We start from the raw sequence: 21,988 nt of genomic DNA, 5'->3' as shown, positions 1-21,988 counted from the left end.
AACTGGTACCTTCTGTGCATTTTGTTCACCTGAAATTAGATCGCTGGATTATACTTATTAAAATGTCTTCTTATTTTCAAATCTCTTCCTTACTTAATTACCGCCCAGGACAGAAAGCTGCATGGAATTGTTAAATACCATTAGACCTATTTGTAGTCTCTTCACACTGGCAACTTGAGTGCAATCATTGGCAAAGGTCCTGCCCACCAACCCTCATGTTGGGATTGCAAGTCCCACCTGGCTCGGGGGTCTCCGACTGGGAGGAGGAAGATGCTGAGCTGGCTCCATCTTCAGCAGTACCCTGTGAGAGGAGACCCCGCCCAGGCGGGAGCTTCATGCCCAGCTGCTCTGCCATCTCCACATGGTCCCCGGGGTGGACATAGTCAAAGACACTGCTGCCTGTCAGCTCCACCTAGAGGGGAAGGGGAAGAGGGGAGAAGAAAGTTGTCACAGGCTTTGCACTTTCAAATCCAGCCCCCACTGCGATTCAGCTTCTGAGCAGGAAAGGAACTCTATGAAGCCTCCAGAAACGATTCTTGTCCTGAGTCTTTACCCTCACATGCTTAAGGATTCTTGAAATTGAAAGTTGTTGTTGTTATTGTTTTTTACCCCCGCGCATATTTATTTAGCATGTTTAGCCCAGTTTTTTCTCATACACTGTTGTTTGCATAAAGCCAAAATATTCTGTGAAATGAGGATGAGTCTGCCTGAGCTCAGCTGTTTTACTCACGCACCACCAAATACTTGCCTGTTTGGTGTCAACCGGATGACTGACTGAATTCCACTGTTTTCTTATTGAAAAGTTTGAGCTTTGTATAGAAACAGCCAGAGATAGCCAAAGAGGATTTTCCTTAAAATACACAGAGTTCCAGGATGCATATTTATACACATTGGCTTATTTCTATGTAAATTTAAATGGAAGAAGTGCTGCTTACAAATATATGCAAAGGCCTAATGTTTTCATTAAATATTACTCATTAGCTCTGTAATCATATGGAGAATTTTCCATGCAAAAGAGGTCAGCTGGGGTCTGAAGCAGCCATTTTTTTTCTTCTGCTGTTATCAGCGTGTTTTGCCTTCAGTCTAATAAAATACATGGTACAAATCTCCTTGAGGGCTTTAAAGAAAAAGTTTTATTTTGTATACTCTTTGTAGGAGGCTGACATGAAAGGTAGAGAATGAATATCAAAGATTGGAAGAGGGCCAGCCTGGAATGGAAGCACCCTGCTCACTGCAGTGCTGTCTGGGGTATGTGCTGTCTAAGGGGGGCAGAAGTCGCTGGTAAGGACTGGCCTTACCTCTGTACCCTTCTGATGCTATCACTCTTACTTCTTTCCAAGAATAGCAATAATGGTCCTAAAATGATGTAGCTGGTTATAGGTACTGTGACAGCAAGAGATGAGTTAGCAGCAGAACAAGAAAAAGCTCTTTCCCGGGTCACTAATGGCTTTCCCATTCCTCTGGAGTTTAATGGTCTCAGGCCAGCTATGATGCACCACAGAAACTGCCAGAAGTTCAGACTGTCGCTAGTTTCTTGGTGGATGTTTACCTAGACTGTTTCCTACCTCACTCGCCTTTCCTGGATCATTTGCAGCATCCTTCCAAATTTCCCCTGAGTGCCTGCCCTCTTTTTCCTGCCAAAAAGGAAAACTGTGCTGGTGGTGGGCATATTGTCACAGAGAGCGGAATGTTCAGAGCGATTATTATCCCCAGAACTCCAAGCCCTGGTAAAATGATCACATCGAACTCCCAGACACCATCTGATTAAAATCTTAACAGTCGACACATCTTCAACATCTATCAACTAACAGAAGTAGAGCCAGAAAAATGGGAGGCTAAATTCAGTTTGGTTAATAGCTATTCCTGAAACAGGCGCATATAACTTTTACCGAAAATGAGGTACTTTCTCTTTGCTATTAAATTACACTCTCCTGTATTACCCGACTCCTGACTCTATCATTTTACAATAACGATTCCCTCCATTTTGATACTGTTACAGAGCATAAATCAGGATTCATAAGTGAGCGGTTCCTACCCTCTGGGAGGGAGGGATTACATGGAAATAATCCCTTTAATGTGCGCCTTGCCTCTAAGCATTTCACACAGCAATAAATGGGTAAACTGACTTTGAGCAATTAAGAAATTAAATGAAACTAATAAAATGTGTGCTTTAATATTTCTTGATGGTGATTTTGTTTGGGGATTAGCGAGTTCGAGGAAGTCACTCTCATTTTGCGTGGCGTCCAATCGCAGCACTTGAATAACTATTTCTGTCACTTTTCTCAAACTCTGATTCCTTCTTTAATACCGCAGTGTGCCTGTTGGCATAGACCAGATTGTGATAAGATGACAACACAGGTGGGAGGTGTAATGGATTTTTTTTAGGGGCACTGGGTCTTGAATATTCATGGGAGCCAGTCATATGGTGAGGAAGCACAGCCCGCTGTCTCCACAGCGTGGTTTCCTTAGACGTGCAGTTGCTTTCTTTCCACAAAATGATGTCCCGAGCATAGCACATCCAGAGCCAGACTGATGGTCCGTTATGGCACAGGGAAGACTCTCCTTCGGTTTCTCGAGGTCTGTGACAGGGTCACATTCTCAGTGCCAGTCCCTCCATCCTATATGATGCTTTGGGGTATCTTGGTGGAGAAGTCTGACCCTGTCATAGTCTTCATGAATGGACAGTGATAAAGGCCACACAGTATAGGGGAAAGCATAAAATAGCTGGAGTTATAAATTGACTTGGAGATCAGAATCTTTTCCTCCTCTGCTGTGTGACCTCAGACAACTCACTTAACCTCTCTGAGCTTCAGTTTCCTATTCTGCAAGTGGCAGTCTTGCTGCTCTGCAGGACTCTAGGGAAGCGTAAGTACCACTCACATTGTATTCCACACGGATGGCACCACTGTGGAATGGTGCAACGCAGTGGCCTGAGCTCTGGGATGGAAACAAGACTTACATTACCTGCCTCACAGCCTAAATTCGAAAATCCGATGAAACCACGCAGAGGAAATTGCCTTGTGGGATAAATAAGCACTACCAAATGCCTGCTCTTGTTGCTGCTGTTTGGTGGATAAGAATGGATGGCAGGCACATATATTCCTGTGCAGCTGTGATGAGGAATTGTTTAGGGTTTGCGTGGTCACTTTGGAACATCTCTATTCGGCACAGGGTACAGACAGTGTGCTCTGAGCCTCGACTATAGCAATAACAATGTTAGCAACTACCTACCACTACACGCGTGTACCTTTCATACTTTCTTTGACTAATTCTCATAACAATTTGTTGAACTGGTATGATGGTTCCTATTTTACAGAAGAAGAATTCGAATATACAAAAGGCCAGTCATTGGTTAAAGGCGGCTTGACTCAACCTATCGCTTCTCTGGTAGCACCTCTGCAGTCAGAGCAGCTGAACAGGGATAACTGAGCTCCTCTGTCCTGTAGCCTTTTATTTAGGAGAGAACACTTTTGTTCAGGGGAAAACACTGGGTGCCGTGGAGGGAGGAGGCTGAGAGCAAGCAGACTGGCAATCCCCTGGGCTAACGATGCTCTGCCATCGGACTCTTGGGCCAAAAGAAGGCATGAAAGCAGGTGTACTAAACTGAAGTAGACGTGGGGATAGACGGAAGTCTACTTATATATAGGCCTTGAGTCATCATTATCATCACATTTGTCTATCACTTTCAACATTTCTCATAGTGTTTTCACTTCACTTAATTAGATGTTAGGGCTGGAAGAGACCTGAAAGACATCTAAATCTACTGATACCTCCCTTATTTAATAGGGGAAAACTTCCCAGTTTTGAGAAGTTGAAATGCTTATTCAAGTTTACCCAGGTGTTTAGTGGGCAGGCTATATAAACCCTTACTGGCTCATTCATTTTTTTTTTTTTTAAACTAAACCCTGTGTGACTTGTTACTCTCTCTTATGAAGATTGCCTTGGCAAGATGGACTTGGAACTCACCTGCCACTAAATTATGTGCCTCAAAATAGACTGTAGAAACTAAGACTAGGGATTTTTACTTGATGAGCAGACATTACTTCGTTGTGTGCTTGAAGCAGAAAAAAATTAACAGGGCTTCTATCCTATATTACTATAGTTAGGTACTCCAGATTTCCAGTTACCAACTCTTCAAAATTTTTGCCCACTGACAACTGGGATTAGTGTCTTATACATAGTAGGTCAATCACAAATGTTTGCTGAATTAATAAAAGATGGATATTTAGGCTTTAAAAATTTGCTATATTTGTGCTTGATTTGGACAAGTTTAGGTTGGTTCCTTTTATTATTTCTGGTATTATTATTATAACATTTTCTATTCTAAAGTGAATTATAATATAGCATTCGAATATACTCTTTCCCTCCAAATTTTTGCCATACATATTGAGACCTATAACTTTTTCTGTAGAAGTCAACTGAATTTAGCTAAAGATAGGATTTTTTTCTTTACATTAAAAAACAAATTATTGGAGGATAATTGCTTTACAATGTGTTGGTTTCTGCTGTACAACAATGTGAATCAGACATAACTATATGTATATCTCTTCTCCCTCTTGAGTGTCCCTCCAACTCCCTCCATCCCACCCCCTCTAGGTCATTACAGAGCGCCATGCTGGGCTCCCTTAAAGTAGCTTCCCACTAGCTGTGTATTTTACCGATAGTAGCATGTATACGGGGCTTCCCTGGTGGCTCAGTGGTAAGGAATCTGCCTGCAGTGCAGGAGACATGGGTTTGATCCCTGGGTCGGGAAGATCCCCTGGAGGAGGGCATGGCAATCCACTCCAGTTTTCTTGCCCAGAGAATCCCATAGACAGAGGAGCCCGGCAGGCTACAGTCCACAGGGTCACAAAGAGTTGGACACGACTGAAATGACAGCGCGCATGTGGTGTGTATGTCAATGCTACCTTCCCGATTCATCCCATCCTCTCCTTCACCAGCTGTGACCATGAGTTCATTTCCTATGTCTGAGTCCCCATTCCTTCCCTATAGATAGGCTCATCAGTACCGTTCTTCTAGATTCCATATATGTACTTTAATATACTATATTTGTTTTTCTTTTTCTGACTTATGATGATAGGATTTTATAAGTGCTGAGAAAGAGCAGGTTTCAAGGAACTTTGAAAGATAATAAGGTCATCTTTTATAATTTTTTCCCCTGTCTATGACAGAACTGTGGTTAGTTGGCTAGTTCATTTGTTCCTTATCTGTCTTTTCACAAACTTTCATAAAAATTATTATTTCTTAATTATCTCTTCAAATCACCGATAGTAGAAATTGAGAAATTCCACTTTAAACTGGTTATTGGTCCTATCTTTGATCTATATTCTGACCTACATAATGGAATGGTATAGCATTTCCCCCAAAATACTGTGTTCTTCTGGTTGGTACAAACGTGAGAACCTCTTCATTTTATAGTAAATTCAGTCATTTTTTATGGTAATATAAAAAAATGAGCAAACATATTCTGTTTACTAAGCTTAAGGCACAGATCCATGCAAAATGGAATTGTTGCCCTAGCACAAGAAGAGAATTTGCTCACTTGGTCCACCTAGCTGAGTGACTCTAAAATAAAAATTCCCCTCCCTATTTGCTTAGTGTGTTAGAAGACAGCTGAGATTGTATATGGGGCTGGAGATAGGTGATGAGTAATAAGCAGTCATATCCAGAAACAGCTCTGTTGTAACTCCTTTCTCTCTGCCTTTCCCCACTCAAAGCTACCAAAGTTCCTCCAGGATAAGCCATAGCTACTAGCGCCATCACACACAAGGATATAATCAAGCTAAACCACCTGGCCTTCCTCAAATTTGTTTCACATTCTATTAGCTTGCATGCAGTTTGCACACTAGACACAGTTGATTTGGTACCTCTGAAGTTTCCTGGAAAAAAAAAAAAGTAAATATATTATACAGTGGTTTGTGTTGACTTTTCCAGGTCGGGTCATTGTCCCCCTGCTGGTGGATAGGATAGGGGACTAATTTGTCTTTTTCCTGCATCAAGCGAGCAAGTCAATAGCCTTTGCCTGGCCCCCTGGGGTGAGCAAATACTTTTTAACTACAGCAATGTACCAACAGTGCAAATCAGTGAATTCATAACTCCTTTGATTGAAAGGGTTTGCCACAAATGAGGAGCAGGCAGCAATACTGCTAGTCATCTTCATATTGGAATAAGTTAAGAGGATAGGTACTTTGATAAAGCAAGATGATAAAACTGATTTCTTTCTTTCAATATATTTCAGTCTTAGGAATCATACAAAGTTCATTCTTAGCATGTAAAAAAGGTCATCAAATCTGCCGTTTAAGGTGGAATTTCTTAGACCATTTGGAAGATGATACTTTTGGGGGGTAGATTTCTTGAGGGCATTAAGATTACTGAGGGGACTCAAGGGTACTACTGGTTAAGCCCTTTATCAGGAGTCCTTTTGCAGCCAGGCCTGTTTCCACAGAGGACACCTGCTGTATTTGGATAGAAGGTCATGCCTGAGAGGGGACTGTGTTAGTAGCAAGTGGTTTGGAAACATAACTGCTAGGAGACTCTGAGATCATGGTTAGAAAATCCTGACCTAGGACAAGAGAGGAATTCTATCTCGCCTCAGCAAATTAGGATTTGTAGGGCTTCTTTTTTTTTGGGGGGGGGGTCACATTTATATTATTGAGAGATAACAAAGTGATAAAAGAATAAAATATAATAAGATGTGATAGCTTGATTAGCATAGGTTTTCTTAGGATTTACTGGTATCTTAATGCCATCTTCATAACTTCTTACGTGTTGCAGAAACTCTACTGAATATTTATGAACTGTTTTGACAGAAACTTGATGTTCTTTACAGCTCTGTCTCATTCTATGTATTTGCTGACTTATCTGAAGAAAAACACATAAAAGCATTGGGTCTGTTACAGAAATACGTGTATAAATTAGTAGAACAAGAAGAAAGAAAGATTCTATATCAGAACGATGAGGCAGAATGAAAAATTCTTCCAGTGTCATCAAATAAGAAATGAATCCACTCTCTGCTCACAGATATGTTAACAGAGCCTTCCCTTAGAAGAATCTGAGCTAAAAGATACCATACCATGTGTTTATTTTATCTTCAGAAATAAACATTTCAACTCCTGTGGGACTCAGTGAGGCCAAGTTCTTTTTCTTTTTTTCTATGTTTCTATATTGTATTTTCTATAACCCTTGGAGTACCTGACCTGAGAATTTGCAGCCACAGTATCCAAAGAGAATACTGGATAACCAGTTCTGAACTTTGATTAACAAGTGTCAGAAGATACTTTGAGTGGACTTAGTTCTCAGAGAGGAAAGGGGAAAAGGCAGGCTGTTGAAGAAATGCAACAAAAGAAGAAATAAAGAACAAATGGCAGGTACAGATTCAAATATATGTTACTTGGAACAGCTCTGCCGCCATGGCGATCACTACCGATAGTTAAATAGATCAGGCAACAATCAACACCAATTGCTACATTTTCGAAAGTGTTGGAAGGGTCATTCCAGAGACTCGGAATCCAATCGAGCATATTTAAGTACTTCTAGAAGTATTCTATGTGCAAAATAGATCCAGACTTTGAAGTATTCCCCACCCCTATTTTTTTCTTTTCTGTTGAAGAAATAAATTATATGCTGAATTTCATTTTTTCTTGTAATCATGGTTCAGGTATTTCTCCATCACCTCACATTATGGAAGCACTAGTTTTAGAATAGTTTTAATATGTCAATATCCTTTTCCTTTCAATAAGAGACACCAGTTAAAAGAACTTAGAGAATGCTGTAATTCCGAGGGGACATTACATTACATGCATGAGTCCTGGGATTTGTGAAAGTGACTAAATCAAGAAATCGTAAAGCCTTGTTTTGCAAGGTTCCTATAGTTCTGAAGTTTCAAAATGTCTGTAGGGGAGAAAAGGCCAACTTTATATTATTTATCACAGTGCTGGAAAGAAAAAAGGATGTAATTGGAGGTTACATCATTGTAAAAAGTGAAATAATGCCAAGAAAGAAGCATTAACCATCTTAAAAGTGACTGAAGTCAAATCTCCCCTCTCTGAAGATCAAATGAATAGTAAGATGTCACTTTCAAAGCTTCTTCATTATGTTGGTGGTAAGGAGAGCAATCAACATAAAATACTTGATATTAGCATAGTTAATCCATTATCCTCAAATTTTACATGGTTCAATATTTGTCGTTTAAATCTGGATACACACTGAGAGGCATGATATGCATAGCCAGACTTCAGTATCAATATATCTCAATTTTTGTTTGTTTTTGTTATTCTCAGAGTGAATTTTATCTACCTTTTTCTTTCTTTCTTTTTTTGGTCATGGGAGAAAGAAAAAGTAGAAAATGCTTGTAAATTTAAGTTGAAATTTGAATCTTTCCCTGAGTCTGAACAGCCCTTTTATTTTAAAACAAGGTAAATGGATAAGGAAAGCAATAGTAATTACTGGGTTGACTTTTCCATTTGGTTTTTGAAAGATATACAGGTTATTTAATTTTTTTCTAGTTGCACTAAAATAATATGGTTTATATGACTAAAACTTTAAGATTGTCTAGAAAACACAAATAATAATATACACAAGTAACAAGCATAAAATATACACAGCATGTGTTAGTCACTCAGTCATGTCTGATTCTTTGTTAACCCCATAGATTGTGGCCTGCCAGGCTCCTCTGTCCATGGAGTTCTCCAGGCAAGAATACTGGAGTGGGTTGCCATTTTCTTCTCCAAATAAAACACACACAAATAATACAATTAATCATTCTTGATAGTTTTTAAAGGGGTTATCCTACGATACTTTGCCAACAAAGGTACATATAATCAAAGCTATGGTTTTTCCAGTAGTCATGTATGGATGTGAGAGTTGGACCATAAAGAGGGCTGAGCATTGAAGAACTGATGCTTTTGATCTGTGGTGTTGGAAAAGACTCTTCAGAGTTGCTAGGACTGCAAAAAGGTCAAGCCAGACAATCCTAAAAATAGTCAACCCTGAATATTCACTGGAAGGACTGATGCTGAAGCTGAAGCTCCAATACTTTGGCCACCTGATGTGAAGAGCCAACTCACTGGAAAAGATCCTGATGCTGGGAAAGATTGAGGGCAAGAGGAGAAGGGGACAACACAGGACGAGATGGTTGGATGGCATCACTGACTCAATGGACATGAGTTTGAGCAAGCTCCAGGAGATGGTGATGGACAGAGAAGCCTGGCATGCTGCAGTCCATGGGGTCCCAAAGAGTCAGACATGACTGAGCAACTGAACAAAAATCCTGTGATAGATTAGTTACATCAACCATCAACAGGAGCTAAGTCACAAGGTTTAAGTGATGCCATTGAGAGAAAAACAAAAATTAATATCATTTGAGAAAAGTTTAACAAATTTAATGCAGTCATACACCTCAAGAGAAATTTATATTTAAGAGAAAGCAAAAGAAGAATTGTGTTCAACTAGCGTCTTGCTTTTTTCAGACTGAAGCATTATGTGCATGTCAGTTTCCATAAATGACTCTCCTCCTCCTTGTCACTGTGAGGGTCTTGAAAAATCTCATCCAAGAAAATCAAAAGCTGTACCAAAATATTTTAGCTACTGGAGAAAGTGCATGCTCTGCCCATGTCAAGAAATTAATTTTGGAGTTAATAAACCAATGAAGAAAACAAGGGAAAATAAAATTCTCCATGCTGTGAGCAACTCCTGACCCTCCTAGAACCTTTCCTATTGATATGTTTTAGCACATCTTGGGAACTTCCTGAATGCCATGTGGGCACTGTGAGTCTAGTGTCTAGTTTATTCCTAGTGAATTACCATAAGCAAAACGGCTAATGGACTTCTGTCTTACTTTGGCTGTTATAACTACCAGCTGTGGTAGTGTTTGAGGTTCTTTTCTATGTAACATGTCAATACTGTGAGCATTCTCTAAGTGCTATTTTAAAGGAATAAGTTAAATTCACAACTGTTTAATAACAGACAGAGAGTTAGTCTTGTTAGAGTAGGGAATGTAAATAGAACTGGCAAGTAGAGAAATGAGTCAAGAGACATGAGTTGTTCCAGAGGCTAAACTGTGGCACTGTGTTTAAGACATGAGTAGAGAGTCTGGGGGTGGTGGGAAGAGTAGACTGCTTTGAAAATTTGATCAATTCTATGCTCTGTTTCACCAAACAAATGGTATGATAACATATACATAATTTGGCATTTTATGTCAGGGGTTTCAGACACCCCAGCACTTAAACCATAACTATTCGCTAGAGCTGTGTTGTCCAGTATCGTGGCCACCTGTGGCTACTGAATGACTAGTCGCTGGAAGGGGCTAGTCTGAATTAGAAGGTTTTCGACTTGATACAATAAGTAAAATAAAGCAAAACATCTTATTAATTACATGTTAAAATGATATTTAGAGTATATGGGAATAAATACAATTATTATACTATTAAAATTAATCCCACTTGTTTGTGTTCACTTTTTAAAATGTGGCCACTAAATACTAGAAAATTTAAAATTACATACATAGTTTGCAATCTATTTCTACTGGACAGTGCTGCCCTAGAACCACAGAATTCCTGGAGTAGCAGAAGAAGTAGCAGAATATCAAAGATGATATTAAAGAGGAGAGAGATGCAAGGAAAAAGAAAAACAGAAATAGAGGGATGGCTTTAGAATAAAAGGACCAAACTTTTAGATTTAATCTACAATTTAAAAGACTTTAGTCAACCAAATATTTATCAATCATTTGCTCTCTGTACATTTTGAATAGTAGCACTGGTGTGGATGGGTCCAGAGGTGGCTGGGAGCTGAGGTGCCTGAGAAAACAACTTCCATGCTGACTCCACATGGATAGAATGAGAAGGGACAGGGACTTTGCTGAGAAAATGGGGGCAATCTGAGGCACAACAGGGTTCTAACTACACTGGAGCTTACAGGGCAGAGATGGTGTGCTACACTACTCGCGGATTAAACCTAGGATGGTGAAGTCTCAATAAGCTCTTAAGTGATTTATTTTGACCCTAAGGAGATGGATTTATGCTAGTGTTCATTAAATATATATATTATTAATTGGGCTGCACCAAGTGTTAGTTGCAGCATGTGGGATCTAGTTCCTTGACCAGGGATCAAACCTGGGCCCCTTTTATTGGGAATGTGGAGTCTTAACCACTGGTCCATAAGGGTAGTCCCTAAATATTTTAAAACACTTTTAAAATACTAAAGAACAGTTTCAATAAATCGCTTATAAGAAAAGTCCTATCTTGTTTTTCTTCTCAGGTCTGTATCTCAGAGACTGTTTTCTCCCATAGATGTAGGCTGAGATAACTGCCACACTTGAAATTAACTTCTTGCCCCACATATTGAAGCCCTGGGTCTAAGATTCTCATCTCATTTGGATGGTTTTTTGCTTCCCATGGGTGAGCACGAAACCCATGGTACAAACTGCAATTTTTAATCTAGCTTTCGCCTTCTCCAAAGAGACTTTAGTAGGTTGGTTTTCTTTGTACATGATCTTGCATCCAGCAACAGAGGCGTTACCCAGCTTCTCTTTCTAGGACGGGCAGAAAGGACTCAAGATGAGGATCAGCTAGGCTAAAGCTGGGCAACCACAAAACCCCAACACCACAGATGTCCCATGCACGTTTTCACGTCATCTACTGACAGCTCAGTAACTGCAGGACTCTTTCAAAGTTTTGCTCTAGGTTGTGACTCAACAGCCCAGTTATGATAAACATGACTTTCAGATGAGAGGCATTGGTACATTGGAAATTAGCCCAAGAAATCACCTGTGGTGTGGTGCTTTACTGATTTTAACTCAATTTGCCAATCCAGTGACAGGCTTTCCATATAGTCATCAAAACCTTCAATACCATACCCCATCAGTTTTACTATACCCCATCAGTTTTGCTTTAAAAACCAACAGAAGAACAAAACCTATATCTTGGTTGAGAAAGGTTGGGGGTGGGTGGGAAGAGAGGGGCGAAAACTTATCAAAAGTAAAATTGGATTAAGAGTCAATCAAAGTCCAACTGTGAATTTATCATTTCAATGAATTTCAATGAATGGTTTAAAATCTGTTTGAAATCTATTTGAAAATGAATATGTAATAATATAGACATAGCTCTTTTTCAAAGCTAGTATTGTCAGATGTATTCTGAGCATTATAATTCATGAACAGAGTAGATGACTATTTGAAAAGTATTAAAATGAGCTGACTTTTCAATACAAGTGTCTTCACAATAAGTTTTTCTATTCTGGGCAATTCAGAAATGTAGACAATTGTGCTAGAAAAATAATATGTATTGTAATATTCATTGTACAGTAGTAGTGTAGTAAGTGGCAATTCTGGACATTACAAGAGACACAAGGATTATTTTCTGTGATTGCACAGAGAATACTTGGATTTCTTGTGAAGCTTTTGCATTGGAAATGAGATTCATCAGTCTGATCGGGGCAGGGTTAGAGCCCTTAGCAACATGCTTATTTTGTAGAAGGTCACTCAATAATAACTTCCTCTGCCCTCCAAGCTTATTAAGACTGACTGGCATATATTAATGAAAACACCTGATTCTCCAACCATAAAACCCAGACAAAGACTTTATTTTAATATTAAGGAAGGAACCCTTAATTAGCAGGGTTTCAAAAATGTCAGCTTCTTCTATTAGCTGTTCTGGCCCATCAAAGCCATAATCCCTACTGTCAAATTTCATCACATGATAGACAGTTTGCCGGCTGTCTTTTTTTTTTTTTACTGATCATACTGACTGAAGCTTTAAAAATTTTTTTATTTTGCCATCACATTTAACAACTCATTGTGCATTTGCCTGTTACACTCTTGATTTTACTGCTTTCAAAGAGTCTTAGCAGCACATGTCAACTCAAAAGGTTGGCGGTGGGGGGACACTGCAGAAACACAAGTATTTCATGTCAATACATATGCATTCTTAGACGTGTAATTAAGGACTCCTGGAAGACCTGGGCTTGCTTATATTGATTGCCTTCCTGAGTATGTAAATGTGCCGTCCGGAAAACACAGACAAATAAAACAGTCTCATAGATAATTTCCCATTTTTGATGTGTCAAGGAGAAGGGGGCAAACTCTGAGGAAGAACCCCCCCTGCCCCGATTTTTAAAATAAACATTTATCCCTATTAACCCTTAGCATACCTGACTGTTGCAAAGAATTCACTACAGCATCTACGGCTTTGCCTTGCCCTTCAGAAACAAGAAAAAAAACCCCAGCAGGACAGAATAAATACATAGCTCTTAAAGTATTTGTGTTTTAATCTGATTCAAAACATTTGCTGTTGATTAAATCCTTTTGCAAACTGAAAATTTCATACTATCCATACCAAGAGGAAGACAAATACGAATGATAAAATAAAAACAAAGATGACTCAAGGATTTTGGGGGCAACTTTTGTGAGGACTCAACTGTGACTCTTTCTTTATCCGTGAAGAACATGAAAGCTTCAAGGGTAATCTTTCAGGGTTTAGGAATAAGTTATGACAGATAAGAGCTGGAGAACCAACTGATGCAAATGGCTTTGACCTGGTAGACTTAACTGCTAGAGACTGGTAAGCTCTGAACCATTCTTTTCAATGAGAATCAGGAATTCATCAGAGGATGCAATGTATTTTCTGAGTTCACCCTTTTGGCACCACTAAAGTCTTGGGCCAACTGCATCCCTTTTTGTTAGCACCCAGGTATTTATTTTCCCTCTTTTTACTTTAACATTTTTCCTCTTAGACTCTAGGACAGCAAGGCTATCCTTCTTGTAATTTTGCATATCCTTTGCTTATCTCATCCATTTTTTCCATGGGGAACAACCCAACTTCTCTGAGCCCCAGGAGAGCTGCCTGGCAGGAGCTGGGGTGATCTCAAGCCCCCAGGCAAGATGCTCAGGTGTCCTCATTTAGTGCTGCTCACTTGGCCCCTTTATACCTGGGAGGAAGTCTTTGTGTTTCTGCCATTGACCATCCCTTCCATTCTCTCAGGATTTACTGTATTGTCTCAACAGTGCAACATAATCATGGACACAAAACAAAGCCAGGTCATCCCAACTGTAAGTCACTTATGAGTCTTTATTGCTCTCCAGTGATAATGTTTCCTATGATGAAATAAACATTGTGTAAGGTGTGTTTTTCTGGTTGAACTTGCAGCTAGCCCTTCCACACTATTTAATGGCTGAGGGTGACTGTGCACAAGTACTGTAAGTCTCTTGTTCTGATTTTAATTATACCACTTAGAAATGAAGTTTTGTTTTTAAGAGTGAGATGTCTGCTTTTTCTGCTGAACATTTAAAGAGGCACCTCCTAGGACAGCCTGACAAACAAGGGGCATTTCTTGGAATAGAAACATTTAATTAGTTATTTGGGATAGGCAGGTCCAGTTTTATGGGTAAAAGTACAGGCTAAGTGGGCTATGTTCCAGAAGGGTTTCTAATACTTACTTTTAGGTAATCCTAATGGAGAGAACTGGTTATAAATGCAGACGACCTGGAATCCAAACTATAAGCCCTTTGAGCAAGTACTCTACTTTTTCCTTAACTACAAATAGTAAAGATAATAATGGTGACCCACATTACTGTTGTTAAAATTAAATAAGATAATGCATGCCGTGTGCCAAACGAAGCACAGAGCATATATTTCGTGATCAGCGAATATAACTGTATATTTTTAAAAACGCGACTTTTATTAGAGTATAGTGCTTCATAATGTTGTGTTAGTTTCTGCTCTCTAGCAAAGTGAATCAGTTATACGTATACACATACCCCCTCTTGTTTGGATTTCCTTCCCATTTAGGTCACTATAGAGCAGTGAGTAGAGTTCCCTGCACTATACCGTATGTTCTCATTAGCTATCTATTTTATACACAATATGAATGGTGTATATGTGTCAATTCCAATCTCCCAATTCCTCCACCCTGCCTTCACTCTTGGTTATCCACACATTTGTTCTCTATGTCTGTGTCTCTATTTCTGCTTTTCAAATAAGATCACCTTTACCATTTTTCTAGATTTCACATATATGTGTTACTATGTAACATTTGTTTCGCTTTCTGACCTGCTTCACTCTGTATAATACACTCTAGGTAATTGTACATTAAGCCACTGGCTTGTAAGCTTTCTGAAGGCAGAAGCCATATGTGTCTAATTTACTGCTACAATCCCTGATAACTAGTAGGGGTTCTATACCTATTAATCAAATGAATGAATAAATGGGCAAGTGAATAAATGAATGCCATTATAATTTTACCGAGAAATGAGCTGATCCAGAAGGGCGTGATAACTGTTCGAGGTTCCAGAGTAATATGGTGGCTTGTTAATTATATTCATCCCTCCATTCATTATATTAATAGAAATGCAAGTTTGGGCTATTCAATCTGATCTTCTGGAATTTACAATCAAAAGTGTAGCACAGCCACTATGATCTCAACAAAATCACTGGGTTTCATTCAGAAGCACAGTAATAAACTGCAGCGCCTGGGGATGATCTTAAGTCTCATGTTAAACAGGAAGGTAGGTACCCTAGATCTTTCCGGGTTCACGGATCCTTTGAAACTTATGCGAAGCATGGTCTCCTTCCCCAACTTTTCCCTGACACAGCAGATAACTTGAAGGAATTCACAGATTTTGGGAGCCCACTCTGGACCCCAGGTGAAGAAGTTCCTGGGATTCCTCTGAGACATCACACTATTACTTTCCAGCTATAGCAGCTCATTGTGTGTTTTCATTGCTTTTGGTCTTTCAAAAAGGGTTAGCTTGAAAAACAGTATTTTATTGTTAAAAGTTGTGTGAAAACCATAGTCCTAGACTTGTTGCCAAACTGCAGTACACAGGGGCTATACGAAAGCAGTTTTCAAAACAGAAGAAAAGGACAGAAAATAGGAGATACTATAATGTAAAAAGGCACAATAAGAACTACTGGTTTAGAGCATGAATTAGCCTGGGAAGCTAAAGTATATTTTTCTTACCCCCTTTGCTGTCACCACTGATTCTTGGAATGAGGGTAGACAAGTCACTGCACTTTTTTTCTCTCTCCATTTTTTTAACTTGTTATCTTTAAGAGACAGTCTTTGCTTCCTATGATGTCAATAGAGGATGCTTTAGAAAACATGGGCAAAATAATCTAAGTACATAAAAATTCCCTTCAGTTTATGCAATGTCTTCTTATGTAAGAATGGAAGCCTCAGAGGTGAAAGAAATAGTGACAAAGGAGCTCATGCAAGGCTTGCTGCCCTTTTAGGCTGTGAAACAGAAGCAGTGTAGCTGGCATCCCAGAAGTGGATACCTAAGATTTGTAGCAACTTTGAGGGATATGCACTTGGAGTAAGAGGTAATATTAATAGCTGGTTGGAAAAGTTAGTATTTCACCTCCTGCAGTCAACTTGACATCCCTGATCTGGAATGGGGTGTTAGTCACTAAGATGCAGGTTCCCCCAACTCTCCACTGCAAAGGAAATGCTATTATCTTTTTACATAATGCATATAGTTAATGCTTGTGTATTTGGATAATTCTATGTGAAAAATGATTCTGTGGAGACCATACTTGCCATCAGCAGCCAGATTAGTGTTGAATCACCAAGAACTGGGTCTAGGGAGGTATTAATGTGGAGATAGATGAAATATGTACTGACTTCCTCCTTCTTGCCCCTTTTTTCTTAAAACAATTTAATGTGTGCCATAGAAAAATAGTTTCTAACCAATTTTAATTTTCATTCTTAAAAATGGTATACTTGGAGAGGAAATGGAAATAAGTTTTTCCAGGAACTGAAGGAAACTAACACCCTTCTATTTGGCTATTTGTAGACCTTTTTTAGAATGCAAACTTCTTGTAGAATGTAGGCTTCTATTTTTTATTAAATGTAGTTGATTTACAATGTTATGCTACTTTCTGTTATACAGCAAAGTGATTCAGGATATATATATGCTTGAAGAAATTCTTTTCCATTATAGTTTATTACAGGAAATTGAGTATAGTTTCTTGTGCTATACAGTAGGACTCTGTTGTGTATCCATTCTATATATAAGGGTTTGCGTCTGCTAATTCCAAACTCCCACTCCAACCCCGCCCCACTTGGCAGCCAAAAGCCTGTTCTCTACGTCTGTGAGTCTGTTTCTGTTTTGTAGCGAGGGTTATTTGTGTCATATTTTAAATTCCACACGTAAGTGATGTCATACGGTATTCGTCTTTCTCTTTCTGACTTACTTCACTTGGTATAATTATCTCTAAGTCCATCCATGTTGCTGCAAATGGCATTATTTCATTCTTTATGACTGAGTACTATTCCATGGTATATATGTACCAAGTATTTATTCACTCATCTGTTGATGGATGTTGAGATTTTCTTCCTTGTCTTGGCAGCTGAATAGAGCTGATATAAACACTGAGGTGCGTGTGTGTTTTTGAATTATAGTTTTGTCTGGATATATGCCCAGAAGTGGGATTACTAGATCACAAGGCAACTCTACTTTCAGTTCTCGGGGAATCTCCATACTGTTTTCCACACTGGTTCACCAACTTGCATTCATTCCCACCAACAGTGTGGGAGGGTTCCCTTTTCTTAGAATGCAGACTTCTTTATGTCTGGATGGTAGTAATATCTTGTTCATTTTTAGAGTTCCCAAGATACCTAGCAGTGTGCTCCATCAATATTTGTTGATTTGATTAAATGGATGATCTCAAAATGCTTTCTCTTCCATTGCCTCTCTCCTCCCTGGACTCCTGGGTTGTGATCGGTAGGTCAGCCTGCGCCCTGGGAGGCAGAACCCTGGGGGCTGCCACAGTCTCACAACCAGGGTGGGAAACTGGTCTGCCTCCCATGTCGGGGCTCCGCTTTGTTCGAGACACTGCTTTGACTGGAGGTAGAGTTGCATTCTGACTTTGGAAAGGGCAAGGTTTGAATCCCTGCTGTGTCAATTTCTGTGTGACTCTGAAGAGTTACTCAACCTTTTCTAGCCTCTATTTTCTCACCTGTAAAATGGAGATTTTATGGCTTACTCTTCAGGCTGTTGAGATGAATCATGCGCTTAGCCTATAATGAGCAGTTAATAAAAGGTAGCTATAATAAAAGCAATACTTATTTTTACCCATCTGTACTCTTTTGCCCTGAATCAGATTGGTGAGAGAAACCACTATTTGCCACACAGTTAGTACAGTATTTGACAAATTATTTAGAAATTCCCCAAACTGCTAATCTTATGTTTTCAATGTATCTCAACTGCAATCTCCTTCAAGTACATCCAGTTGTGAAAACAGTTTGATTAAGCAGTGGGAATATGATATGCTTATTTTTGGCCTTATTAACATAGCAGTACAACTAGGGACAGAGCAGGGGTGGGGGCAGAACCATCCAGTGAGAACACCCTTGGCCTCAGAAGGTAAACTGTATTCTTGGGAAGGGGTCTCATAATTTATTCTTGCTGAGTGAAGGAAAAGAGGTAATATTTATTTTCAAACACCTAGAAAACTGGATGCAAAAGGCAGCTCTTTTATCCCAATCTGTGTGTTTCTGAGACCATGGGGTGAAATGTTGAGACTTGCTACCTTGGAGAGGCACAAGGAGGATTAAATAGGGACCCTTTGAAGCTTTGCACTCTTCAAAAAAGGCAGCTACAGAAAAAGCAAAAGCCAGATAACAGTAACGAAGCAAAGAAACAAAATGGAAAAGGATTCCTCTGGTTTCCTGAGTCACCTACATCTTTTTCCAGGTTGTTAACGTCTCTGGTCCTATTGCGTTTGCACGATTTCTAGTAATATAAACACAGCTCTTGCTCAATCACTGTGTTTTAGTCAGATCTTTGGATTTTCACATATTAAGACAAGAATATTATAAGCGTGCTATTAAGTGTTTATATGGATTTCCTTCCACTAGTTGGCAGGAGGCACATCTACCTTTTTGCTTAGAAGATTTCACAAAGACACATGCACACTTAGATTTATCTGGGGAAAGCAAAAGAGTTGAGCTGACTTGCTATAAAACAGATAATGCAAAATGAAATAAAGGTATAGGAAAAACAGCTGTGTTCTTTTTTATTTTATATTATTTTTTAAAGCTGAACTGGCCTCAGAATGTATTCGGGAAAATTCAGACCCAGACCTGGGATAAGAATACTTTGCAGACAGCCAGGAGACCTGGGTTCCAGGCTCAGCTCTGAGGTTAACTCATGGGTGGGTGTGTGTGGGGGTGTGTGTGTGTGTATTAATTCCTTCTAGGTTCTGTATGTCCATGTGTAGAAAGAAGTGACTGAATGAAAAAATAGTAGTCTATCATCTATTCTACTTCTTTGAACTTTATTTTCCTCATCTCTGAAATGGAGTCTTTGTGTGGACCTTATAAAGTGTTTTGTGGACTAAATAAGATTTCGTGTGTAAATCACCCATGGCATGTTGAGCAGAGCCTGTGTCCTCAGAAAGTTCTAGTCTTCTTCCTTTCTCCCATTTTAAGTTTCCTTCCATTTAGAACAACTTTAGGGTAATCTGAAATGTGTCATGCTCTTCATTAGCATAGTTATCAAATAAAGCTGTGATTGCAAGGGATACACCTGGTCTCCATCCCTGTGAGTGACTTGGCTCATGATTTCTAGAATCCAGGGTCAAACCGACTCTCATCTTTTCAGTGCTGAAAGAAGCCCCATATAAATCATTTGAAATATAAATATTTATTCATCAACAGTTGGCGAGTCAGCAGCATGGTGTGGTGTGTACACATTTTGATAGCAGATGGTTTGTATTTTTTAAGCTTAAAATAAAAACAATAAAGACAAAGGTACTGTCTAAGTACTGTCTAAAAGTTTAAATGCCCTTTTATTGTTGGAACATGGCTTCACTTAGAACTGTAAAGCCCAAATCTTCGGGAATTAAAAAACAAAAACCTAACCATCCCTTCCTTTTTTTTTTTTTTTTTCTCACCATTAGGAAAGGTTATGACATGAAAGGTGTAGCTGGACTCCCAGAGGGAGAATGGACATTTGTCTAAAATGCAAAGAAGATTTTAACATTGGCAAATTCAGGGCCGATGTAGCAGAATTAACATGATGTCAATTTTTCTTTGTGTCTGTAACAATTTCCTATTATCCTGATAAGTGGCTAGCCATTTCACTTCTTTTATTGATATAGCTGTGAAAAAGAATTAGATTTCAACACTTATGTAACTGAGATTAATTGATTGATTAGATTATTAATTAAATATTCCATTAAATTTCCTTTTGAAAAAAAAAAGTGGCATAGTATTGTGGATTCCCTAAGGTTTTTTTCCCCCCTAACCCATGGAAGAATAAACAAGGAAATGCATAACTAAACATTGTATCTTATCTTGTGAGAGATAATTAAGCAAGCAGATGCAGTGCTATGTAGAAAATTTACTCACTGTTGGCTGTCTTACAAGACTATACATATCCCGTGCAAGGTGAAGAGACTTATCTCCTTTGTGAACAAACGACAGAAATCAGTGAGCTGCTAGGAAAATTATTTGGGTATCGCACAGCTAGGCACATCTATGTCTACACAATAACCGCTTGTTTTAGTTGGGAATGAAATGGTTTACCTAAAACTTCCAATCGTGCAGTGTTTCAGGGATCTGTGGAAAAATAAAAACAGCAAGTGGCCTTTCAGGTAACCCATAATTAAAAGTAATTTTGAGCTGTCTTTTCAGGGAACCTACCCAGGGGAAGTGTTTGCTACCTGTTTGACCTTCACGATTGAGAGTCCTTGGCAGTGTCAACGACCCTCTGAACTGAATTCAAAACTAATCTCTGACAGAAAAAGAGAAACAGAATTCATGCAAATCATATTAATTCCAACATTTCCCCAGTGAGCTGGGTATAAACTACAGCCTAATTAAATATTTTTTAACGATGTGAGTAATTTTTGCCAAGGGGCGGATTCAGGGGAAAATTTAATATGAGATCACAAAAGCTGTTCCCAGCGTTGATTCTGTAAATTAATGACTATCTGCCTTATGATAAAAACATGCTGCCAAGAATGAAAATGAAGTCGGCAAAGCGTGCTCTATTTGTCTAACAACCAAATATATAGAATGCAAAACTTTAAAGGCAATGGGAAATTTCCACTGTGTTTGTGCGATAGATTCAGGATAAAGATGCACCATGCTGACAACCCAATAAGCAGCTTTCAGGCACTGTCAGCAATATGGGGCCATTTTTAGGTAGTCATTGTCAGGGTCCAAGGACATATTTTAAAGCAGCCAGTTAGTTAAACAATTGTATGCAACTCCTTTCCAAAAGAGATTTGAGGTGGTTCACAGCAAGAGACACAAGCCCTGAAACATGAAAGCCAAAAGGGAGGGTCAGGAATCCAGCGAGAGCAAGTACTCAATTATTTGGTACAAATGTTGCCAGCATTACCGCTCCCTGGATTCCTTCCTCAGACTGACCATTTCCACACCCCATCTTGATCCTCAGGGCAGTTCATTCTGGAAAGCTGAATTGGATTGCTGTCCAAGGTCATGGGGGTGAAAAATGGTGGTGAATACAGCAATCAAGGGGATGAAGTCAACACAGCCCTAGGCAGCTTACTGCATCTAACTCTATAAATGGCAGTAGACAAAGGCTGGCCTGGTAGATAAGCCTATTCTTGTCTGCTGAGGACCAATCTGAGAAGGGAGCTTCTTCCCTTGTGTTCAAACTCCTGTTCTTAGGAAACAGTTTGACAAAAAAGCAACTTGGCATATGTTGCAGAAAAGCAAGGCATGGTGCCTGCATCTGAGCTAGGGAAGAGCCCCTAATCTCACTTCGCTTTGTGAGGGCAACCTGCTTCTAATGACTCCTGTAGTTAACACCCAGAAGTTGCCGGCGGTCCCCTGTGACGGATGACTTGGGCTCTGCTGGCCCCTGGTCATTAGGGCAGCCCATCACAAGGGTTTCAGGAGCTGTATTTATTTAAATTTCTGTCAGTGCCCAGCGATGGAGATTGAATTTACAGTCTTTCAATTAGAAGGTCATCTGTGCTAACTAGTGCACCACTGCCTCATTATAATCATAAAATTAGTG

At 39.3% G+C, this 21,988-nt stretch overlaps 1 protein-coding gene across 5 annotated transcripts in view; it reads right to left on the bottom strand.

Annotated features, from left to right (window-relative positions):
• NPAS3 (neuronal PAS domain protein 3) overlaps nt 1-21,988 on the bottom strand; it is a 959,897-nt gene that overhangs the window by 128,208 nt on the left and 809,701 nt on the right. For all 5 annotated transcript variants that reach the window (XM_018066431.1, XM_018066432.1, XM_018066433.1 and 2 more), the window contains one exon: nt 238-412. In XM_018066431.1, the coding sequence (XP_017921920.1) occupies nt 238-412 (175 nt within the window). The remainder of the gene's footprint in view (nt 1-237; nt 413-21,988) is intronic.

The sequence above is a fragment of the Capra hircus genome, chromosome 21 (genome assembly GCF_001704415.2).
Source record: "Capra hircus breed San Clemente chromosome 21, ASM170441v1, whole genome shotgun sequence".
Classification (NCBI taxonomy): Eukaryota; Metazoa; Chordata; class Mammalia; order Artiodactyla; family Bovidae; genus Capra; species Capra hircus.
The sequence above is the reverse complement of the archived record's forward strand: the minus strand, read 5'-3'. Positions and strand labels throughout refer to the sequence as shown.